The sequence below is a fragment of the Haemaphysalis longicornis genome, unplaced genomic scaffold (assembly GCF_048455015.1).
Source record: "Haemaphysalis longicornis isolate Haplotype H1 unplaced genomic scaffold, Haemaphysalis longicornis Haplotype H1 scaffold_8, whole genome shotgun sequence".
NCBI lineage: Eukaryota > Metazoa > Arthropoda > Arachnida > Ixodida > Ixodidae > Haemaphysalis > Haemaphysalis longicornis.
In genome coordinates, this window is record NW_027526445.1 from 107,638,387 (window position 1) to 107,648,803 (window position 10,417).

Below are 10,417 nucleotides of genomic sequence, written 5' to 3' on the forward strand. Positions count from 1 at the left end.
TCCCTCGCACTTTCCCCAGTGCTCCTCCACCGTCTGTGGCTCATCCGAACCACATGTCAATTTGAGGGGGAGGTTAAAAGACAATTTGCAACAATATGCTATGCTGCAGCTAAGCGCTACTAGATAATGGGACAGTAGCGGGCGCCGTTATGCGTTCGCTGATCACGTGATCACTTCGTGAGACGCAGCAGGATCGGGAAGACTGCATTTCGCGCTGCGTACAAATTTCGCATTAGGGAGGACAGTAATGAGAAGGTGATCTTTCTTGAAAAAAGCCTTGAAGCAAAACCAAAAAGTATTACTCTAATATTGAGTCGAATGAGAACAGAAGAAACGGGCGAAACTGAATGACTAAACCATTTCCCTGTAGTACATTCGCCGCTGTCAGGGTGTTCTTCATTGTAGCCTATTTGGTAAAAGCGGAAGATGCTTGTAGCACCATCGCCGTAGTACCAGAGTCCTTCAATGCTTTAGTGTTGAAGGACTCTGGTAGTACTGTTGGCGCATATGATAAAACATGAATCACCAGCTCCTAAGAATATCAGCTTGCTCATACGTGTGTATTCTTTTCGTCCCGTGTGTGTCTGCTGCGCTACATTTGATCACTATGAATAACCAACTAGCCCAGTCTACAGCTTTACTTAATCAGCTTGCTAACGCAATGAATGGTTCCTATAAGAAACGAATCATTCCGGTTCTAACCTGGGGCAGGTATCACGGGTGCTGTTCTCTACCAGATAAATATTGCTAGACATCCGAACAGATTAGAGTTGTTCATTTGGTGGGAACAAAGCTGTGAGGTTTAGTATTGGCCAGATTAGTGAGGATTAACCATCAAGAAAAAAACCTGCCGTAATTCAAAGTATGTTCTACTATTGCGTAGCATTTTTATGAGCCTGTCTTGAGTGGGAGTTTTTTCCAGTAAAATATTTGTTTTTTGCGTAATCCTGTTCGACTAATTATCTCCAATTACGCGATTATAATGATTACAGGTGAAACTTTCCGCGAAATCTTCAATATTGTGGAAATGCCGTGCGTTATACGTTTTGACATTTTCTGTAATTTTCTAATAATGTAGTTATAAATAGGTTTTTCAAAATTTATTGAACGAAATATCTCGATTTATGCAATTACAATAATTACGTGTGAAACTTTCGCCAAATCTAGATCATTGTGTAAATGCGATGCGATACTTTATTTGACACCTTGCGTAATTTTTTTAACTTTATTTTTTAGTTTTTCAAACTTTCGTCCGAACGATTGTCTCTACGTTATTCAAACGATTACATTTGGAACTTTCGCGAAATCTGCATTTTTGTGGATATGCAGGGCGTCACACTCTCGTGGCTGTGGATGGTACTCGGCAAAGAAGGCTACGCATTAAAACTATCCCTCTACCTGTATGAAGGAGTGTCGGTCTTAAAAATCTCCGCTTATGAGCTTCACCACGACACTCTCATCACGTTCAAATGAGGAAATGCGGTGAATAACGAGGCCAAGCATGCCATAGGCGCAAAAAATATAGCCTGCGCTGTAAGAAAAGCTAACGGCGTGCATCGGCGTCGCCCTCACAGCGCAGATACTGTTCTTCCTCAAATAGCATGCTAGGCCTCGTCATTAACCGAATTTTATCATTTCAACGCGATCATTGGGCGTTATGTGGAGTGTTGTGGCAAAACCTACCTGCGGCGATTTTTCAGTATGATAGATTGTACTGCCCCCGCATAGATCCGGCCGGCGTGCTGGATAGGATTCTCAACACTACGGCATAGGACTCCATATTACCGAAGTTTTGACACCGATGTGATGAATTTGTAGACTAGAGAGTTTGTCGGCTCCTATTGCAGCTATTTATGCATTCAAAATGCTTTACAGGCTATATTAGAAGGCTTTAAGTAAGAGGGATTAAAAAATATATGAGTCCCTATTCAGTTAAAACGCAACATAATAATTACAAAAGAAAGAAAAACGGAGTGGCCGTTTTTTTGTTAAAATTGTTTGAGTATTTTGGAATTTACTTGTCTTATTTATTAACAATTCCATATTTCTTGATGTTCTTTTTATTTCAAATCTAGAAGAGCTGACGCGAAACCAGCAATAGAGAATGCCTCCGAGGTAGCAGATGCCCGGCCAAGTGGCACAAACTATTTCTTTAGCAAACCAGGCAATGCCAAGTGATTATGGAGATGAAGCCTTTAGCAGATCAATTGGTGTTTCTTCCTTTACACACAATGTATACATTGCAGGAGTCGTTCACCAACTTGAAAGGATGGATGGAAGCCATAGAAAGGTATGCTCGTGAGGATTGCAACAAGATTCTCGTGGGCACCAAGAGTGACCTGACAGACAAGGCTGTCGTCAACCCTAGGGAAGCACAGGCAAGTGACTGTTATGCAAAGTCGACACATTGTATTTTTGAGCTAAAATATGACTTCCAGGTGAATTCTAAAATATGTGTTCGTGTGGTGCGCGCGCATTGTCAAGCCCTTATGCCGAACCCGCTTTATGCGGGATTTCATAGACAAGAGTTTGCAGACATTTGGACATATTGGTTCACAAAGGTGATGCCAGATGAATGGCGTAGTTTGACGTATTTCTTTATGTCTGGTGTGGTCATAATACAGTTGAAACTCGATTTTACGAAACCCGATTTTGCGAATTTTATGATTTAACGAACAAACTCGGGTTCCCCCTCAAGTCTAGTCGCCCATAGGCTTAAATGCTTGTATGAACTCGAAACAACAAAACAAACTTCGCCGTCAAACTCGATTGAATGAAGCATTCCGGGAAAATCGAGATGAGCAACCGTGCCTTTGATCGTTGTGAACTGTTCCTGGCATGCTGGCTTCCACAATTCTACTTCCGAGGCTGCGTCGAGCTCCACAAGGCCGAAACATTAGCAGGAATAGGCATCACCGAGTTGTTGCGTAGAGCATCGTCGGCGTGATGAGGTAAACCGAAGATCAGAGCTTCGATGCCCTCGGGAACGTCGGCGCAGACGCAGACTTTGACGCAACAGAAGTTGTCGACGATGAGTACATAGTGCAGCTTGTTTCCAACGCACAAAAGGAGTCCGAAGATGTGAACAATTAGGATACTGTCGAAGCTCCCGTGCCCACACCAAGCCAGGTGGTGGATGACTTCCACCTTCTGAGGCGGTTTGTTGGGCACACGAAGGTGCCGCGGATGCTTTGACTTCACTGCCAGCAACGAGAAGTGTGGGCTCCCGCTGTTCACAAAGCGGGCGTACGTGAATATTACTGGGTTTGACAGTTGCCAATACATTTTACGTTCTCTTGAACGAAATTTGTCATTCTCTCGATTTTACGAAGTTCCCGATTTTATGAAATAATTCGCTGGCCCGTGTGACTTCAGTAAATCGAGGTCCAACTGTATTGCCGCGGGTGCGATGATGCGCTATCAAGGGCAGCGAGCTGAGACATCACTTCCTCGATTACGGGGATGCCAAAAAGTATATTTCTGGGGCAAGGAGCCTTGTTGTAGGCTCGAGATGCTTTTATTTGCAATGAAAAGATATATTATTGATAAGGAAATTGCTAAGTGTATGACGTTTTTCGTGGGTAGCACGTCCACCATTTTTTTCTGCAGGCGCTAACGGCCATGGCTGTCTATTTGGAAATATGCTACCCGCCATGGTCCCCTTGATATTTCCGACGGTTGGTTTAGTCGCCATTAAACATTTATGGACCAGCCGTAAGCACAAAGATTGACCACAGCAGGTTACGTAAAACTGTGCCATACTTATTCCGAATGCACTAAAACGGGAAGCTAACTTCCTGGCTAGATCCTGGCAGTTGAGTCGGCATTCCTCCGTGCCGGGGCATAGATATTGATACAAACGTATACTAGATGGAAGCTTGTTCTGCAGCAGAGAGCCGTGGTTCACAACATCACTTTTCGCCGTTGACGACAATGCCAAATACAGGGCAACATTTTTTTCTGGTTAGGGGCAAGAACCATTTCAAATTTCTGGCGACGACCTTGCTTGTTAGATATTGTAACGCGCTTCGTCGGCTCCCTGGCTCCTGCACCGAAAGACGAGGTTAAGAAAGAAACGAGCGGTGCGTGCTTGATGGGCGAGCACAGGGCGGGCAGTTTGGTTCTGAAAGCCGGCCACGTTGGTACTCTGTCTCGGGTTCTGTGCTTCGACCCCGCGATTTCCGGCAGGGGTGCCCCGGATTAACGAATGATTGAACAAAGCAACCTTGTGCCGTCAGGACCTCTTCCGCCTGATGCTGCCTCGCACCACGTTCATTTAGGTTGCGACGGCTGTACCATGGTAAGGACGAGAAGCGTAGAACAAGGTGCCGCTCCAGCCGCTGTAGTACATCCAATATCTGCAGTACTGCATTCAGAACCTGCGGCCAGTCTCCTCTCCTCCTCCTGACCGCAGCATCTTTGTACTTTCCGACTTCGCATGTTCTACCCTCGTTTTCCGCAGGCGAGATGCTTTAACAGCGCCCCTTACACGCTCCTACGATGGGCCCTACCCTGTACATAAAAAGAAGCCGAAGACGGGCACAATCCTGTTGAATGGCGGCAAATAAGTCGTCTCGTTAGACCGGCTTAAACCAGCCTAGCTTGAGACGCCGCCCAACAAGTACCGTTTAGAAGTAGCAGGCCTAACATCCCATATGCTTAAATAAAAAACACAGCTCTGCCTTGCCGTCGTGTGCAATTCGACATCCCCACTGGATGTCGCCGCACCATCCGCGCTGACCCCTTCAAGAGCACCCTTTCTTCCGCAGTTCATTCGGCCCGTTGGTGCGAGCTACGAGAGTCTAGGCAAATAAAGACGCGAGCTGCGCGTGCATTGAGCCTTTGTAAAGCAAGGGCAACATAGCTTCTGAAGGCCTGCTACGCTGGTACTCCTTCTTAAACGGTGCGGTGCGATCGCGCGATTTCCAGAAATATATATCTATAAACAATAAAATAGGTGTAACTAGCCTTTTATAAACAGTAAATAAAGTTTATGCAGCCACAGCCCATTGTCCAGCATGTTGGAAAGTAATGCAAGTAACTATGGAAGGCTTCCCCTTGGCACATGACCACATGCTTGCTAAATTTTGGCTACCGCAGACACTCTCGGCAGATTTCCCCCTAGCGTGTGTTAGTATGAAACTTTCTGTGCCCGAAAATATTGTAATAGTCTTCTGTGTTCACAGCGGGTAACGTGAGATTAAGGAAGTTCGAAATAGTTGACAAGATGGCCGTGGCTCCTGTTTGTACGTTGGAACATTTCAGCTTGCTGCAGAATTTTCAGTATGCTTCTGCCTTTATTCCACCCTTGATCTTGGATATGAACATTCGTGATGATTTAGGGATTTGAGCAGACTTTTTATAGCAAGTTAGACATGCTGCATGTACCTCTCTAAAAGGAGAAATATGTGATGTCGTACTTAATTGGCGCGCTCAGGTTTCACGGAAACTTAGTTGACATCGAGAGGGGTAGGACCAGTACGACCAAAAAGGGACCCAATATCACTTTTGCTGCAAGATTCTCGTTCGTTCGCAACGAACACCACGATCATTTAGAACAAAATACTCGTGATGTTAACCATTCTTTATCACTTTCGCTGCAAGACAAGATTCCGTACGTTCGAAACGATCACCACGATCATTTAAAGCGAAATACTGGTGATTTTATCCATTCTTTTCAATTACAACCCCTTCGATGCCGCCAGGATAAAGTAGCGGCGTCAGGCTCTCCCGTCGGACTTCACTAAAATCTTCCTGCCCTGTGGATGTCATCGTTTTCACTGTCGTCTGCGTCAATGTGAGGGATTTACCCGAAGCTAAAAATCGGGAAGTTAGTGCTGCTTCCAAATCATTTAAGCCGCATCATATATGATGCCAGCCGATGAGTGAACGCACACACGCAAAAAAACACACTCTGTGTCTCTAACATTCGCCATGCCTACCACAGGAATGTGTGAAGAAACACAGTGCTTCTTGAGGCGAAGAATGACCATTTCACTGCAAAATGTGTTGAGCCGAAGGGTTCTACACTTCCTCAGTGGGGACAGTTCCGTGTAATTTTAGTTTCATTGCCGAGTGTTATTTTGTGAAAAACTTATTCCGCGGCATTTATGTATGTAGGGCGGGACGAACCGTAATTAGTGAGCGTAGATCGCGGTTAAGATGGGTATGGCTTGTAAGATATGTAAGTCTGTCCATACAAATAAAATTTGATCGATCCAGGAGTATACTCTCGTTTGTTATAAAACATTGATATTGTCACTTATCTAAGGATGAAGCAGATTTTCGTCACGGAACAAGAGTTTCTTGGAGCGAACCTGTGCTCCACAAAAACTCGGAGAAAAGACGAACACCGTAGGAGAGGTATACGAAGAGTCGTACGCAGACTGGCCGTAGCGAATCCAATAGAGCGACGTCTACCCTGTACGTATTTATCTTTCGGCAAGATTATTTGCGGACCGTCGATTTATACCAGAACACTGAAGATCAAAGAAGATTATTCTAGGCTAGTGACACCTTGGATAAGCACTCTCCCTATCAAATAAGATACCCCTGTAACAATTGAAAAGAATGAAAGAATACACGCACTTCGCTGGATACACAGATAACCCAGCAGGGCGACGCCGGATGGATGGTAAAAATAATTCACACAAGTAAACAAACAGGTGCATGGTTCAAGGCGGCCGACGGATAAACACAGAAGATTCCGCATCCATAAGTTGCCCTGTCGAGGCGCTAACTATCGGCGCTCATTAGCGTCATGACTCACTGCTTCGCTTCACCACTCCTAGACGGCAGCACCATATGAATGGAGAAGTTAGAGGGAGGGACATAAGGTGCGTTCGTACAGCTACCCTGGCAAGACTTCATGGCTAAGTTGGCAGACCGCTTCACACCTCTCGTTGCGACCAGAGAGATCGTGGGCTCGAATCCTAGCGCCGCCACGACAATGAAACTTTTTATAGTGATATCACTTCCGTGAAGGGTATGATATCGGTGTGATTTCTGAACCCCGGCATAAAACACTTCTGTGTAGAAACAATCACACAAGTAAACAAACAGAATGCCTGGTTCACGGCAATATTTTTTCCTTACCACAATAATGTTGATGACCCGGGAAGCACTTGCAACCCCACAAGGGCTGCTTGTGGTTGAAGGCAGTTTTCAAAGTTTTAAAGTAATGCAGGACAGTATGTTTGTCGCCAAGGCCAGTATTTGGCACAGCAATACACATTTATTGTGTTCTGCAAAAGCCGTTTAGTGCAGAAAATAATTCCTTCAGCGGTTATTAGTCCTTCTTCAACCAAATGGAAAACTGAAAAAGCATGGCTGCCCTATTATTTGGATTTTTGTAAAAACTTTCCAAAAGAGATTTAGTGTTTCGTATCCGAGCATAGAAATTTTCCAATAAAGAAATTGATCCCACGACTACCATGCGAACGGATCGCTGTTGCTGCTGCTACTTGACGCAGGTGTTTCACACCAACTTACCATGGGCGACTAATAACGATGCTTTGAGAGAAAACACAAAATATATAGGTACCAAAAACTAAATGGGTTATGTGACGCGGGTTTAAAACATGAATGATTCGAATGCGCCATTGCTAGTTATATTTTTTTTCTATTTGTCAAGATTTCATATAGGAAATCTATGTTTGTTTATTAAAAGCTTGACCTGCGGCAAAAGAGTCGAATGCGTTTAAAGATACAGAGAGTAACAACTTTTTTTCCTGCTGACAACACAGCAGCTCTTGAAAAAATGATCCAGACACACTGCGCTTAAGGTTTTGAGGCCGCTAAGGGCGGCAGAACTTGCCAAAAAGGCCCCCGAAATGAAATAGGTTTCGCCATTGTTAGTTCAAAATTGACGTGGTATATGTCTCTCGTACGTAGACTTGGAAAGTAATCCGGTGGCGGAACATGAACAGCATTGTTGTGGTGTTCTGCCAGTGGTCCCTGATAGCACAGAACCACCTCGAAAAGTCTGTGGAGCAGTACATTATCTCTATGAGTTCACCCTTTAGGGAAGATTCAGCCACACAAGGCTCAATCCTCCAAGGTTTGTTTGCGAAATTGGATACAAAGCCTGCAATACTTGCTGTGCAGTGTCAGGGCTCGTAAATGAATTAAACCGATTGCTGCATTTCTTGTTGCATCAATGACTGAGCTACTGACGTGGACGCTGCTGGCTCGCATTATCAGCACTCTTTCCGAAGGTATTGCCAGTGCGCACAGAGTACTGCCAGTGTGCGAGCCAACTTGACGATCTGTAGTCGTAGCCAAATTGACGGTAGCCAATTTGATTGTTGTAGTCGCGCCGACAGGCAAATCCTGCAGATCGGCACCTGTTTATAGACAAGTAGCAGGCACAACTGTAAATGTCAAAGAAACACGATGAAGCGCAGCACCCCGTTTACTCGTTGTTCACGCGGGTCACCTTGTTCTCTTTTCACCCTTTGGGAAACCCGCTAGCTACAGCAACGGGAAGACGACTAGGTGGGACGAACCTAGTAAATGATTTATAGTGTTTAGAGCCGAACACAATAAACGCACTGTCGACATCCCGGTACCCTTGAGAAAATTAAAGGGAAGGCTCTCGGTTCTGGTGACCAGCTGGTTGCTAATGAAAAGCAACAATGTTTTGCGACAACCAAATCCTGCAGCTCACTCTGCAGACCAGGTGCTGCGAGTATTGGCCATTAGTTTGGAAGTGCTTGCAGAGTTTTAACAGCACATCTTTTTAGGCCTAGCATTATCCCTCCATTGCACATGAAAACCTTGCAGCCTCAAGAAGAAAATGTGGTTAGGGAGGTCCTGGGAAACCGACCCGGAACTTTTACTCTCTGAAACCGGCAACATAACCCCTCGGCCTCCCAAAAGGCACGAGAGGTACGGGGCTAGCAGCGGCGGTGAACATTAAGATGCGTAACCAATTCGAAAGAAAGAAAGCGCTTCCCGTATTCGCAACCGAACCTGGGTCTCTCTAGTTTTGAAACCGGTGTCTATCCGATTGAGCTATCATCGCATTCCGGGCGCGCCGCATTTCCTTTGCTTTTGTAGCACGGGCGTAGGCTTCCCCTTTGGCCGCGGGTTCCAGCGCGTGCAAACGTGGTCCATATTATCACATGTGAAAGCCTGCGGATTAAGCGAACCGGGCCTGGCAGTCATGAAAAGCTTTCAGCGGGAACTTCGGAAATGTATGGGAGGTACCACACCCGGGTCTTCAACGAAGGGAGAAAGGCTGGCAGCTCTGCTGTACCTCTAGCCTTGCACCACTAGTGCCCAATTTTTTAAAATATTTTTTGTATTCATCGTATGCCACACGAGTGATTGAGGTACTGTTTGCTCAATACGGGAACGGCGTGCGTCTACTGGCAAAAAAAAAAGAGCTACTTAGATGCTTGTGCTGCCTGTAGAGGTAAACGTTTTTTACATTCAAACATTTTCGCAGACCAAGGGGAGTTACGCAATTCTACAATCACATCTCGCGCATCTTTACCCAGAAAGTGAATCGTTGCATGTAACTGTCTGCGAGAAGGTTTTATTGATGTTTAATCTGAAGTGTCTCAATGCAGAAACTCGCGCATAAAGTTACACTTTTCGTCCGTTTGTTTATTATTTCATAGCCATGCCCACCTAATGACATCTAGACTCTGAAATGTTTATTTATTCTCTTTTCAGAAGTGGGCAAAAGAGTTTGACATGCCATTCTTTGAGGCCAGTGCCAAGAATGCTACAAACGTGGAGGAAGTCTTCAACACAATGACCCGGTTGATCAAAAAGCGCGCGGGTCCCCCTAGAAGCAGGAACAGTCGCGCCGGCCATGAGGACGTGGTCGTTCTGGGTGCTTCACAGAAAGCGCGTCGCTGCTGCTAGCGCTCACACTTTTTCTGCTTGTGCTTGCTTGTATAAACAACAATACATTTCGATAAAAAAACCATCTGGTATTCTTGACTCTGCTGATTTTTTGACATTTTTCGGAGTGTATTTATAGGTGGCTTAGTTATCACTTAAGCAATTACAATACAATGCTACCCCAAACTGGCATTACACCACAAGTGCTACTGTATGCAGCAACAGAAACAACCAAGCGAACCATTGGGGTCAGTGTCATTGCGACGAAAACTACTGTTCAGCAATGGTTTGGTCAACGTTGGTTGATTACCTGATTCCGCGCAGATATTCCACAGATCGTATCCCAGTGGCTTCGGAGTGATTATTGATAATAAATCAACATAATTATCACCTGCCAGCTTAAAGAGCCATCACTGCGCTCTATATATAGAGGCGATGCACTTTCACCTACTCGGTGTCGCCATAGATATCTGATGACAAACAAATGGCAGTTCCTGTTATCGTCGTCTCATGTCGTCGCCATCTCATGTACTCACGGTACTAAAACACGGGGACACCCGTT

The 10,417-nt window shown here is 45.2% G+C and overlaps 1 protein-coding gene across 5 annotated transcripts in view; it reads left to right on the plus strand.

Moving 5' to 3' along the window:
* The window catches only part of LOC144148177 (ras-related protein Rab-1B-like), a 58,189-nt gene extending 48,256 nt beyond the window's left edge, over positions 1–9,933 (plus strand). For all 5 annotated transcript variants that reach the window (XM_077679761.1, XM_077679763.1, XM_077679759.1 and 2 more), the window contains exons 12-13: positions 2,247–2,378; positions 9,682–9,933. In XM_077679761.1, coding sequence (XP_077535887.1) covers positions 2,247–2,378; positions 9,682–9,876 — 327 coding nt within the window. In that variant the 3' untranslated portion in view covers positions 9,877–9,933. The remainder of the gene's footprint in view (positions 1–2,246; positions 2,379–9,681) is intronic.
* Positions 9,934–10,417: the final 484 nt, after the last annotated feature.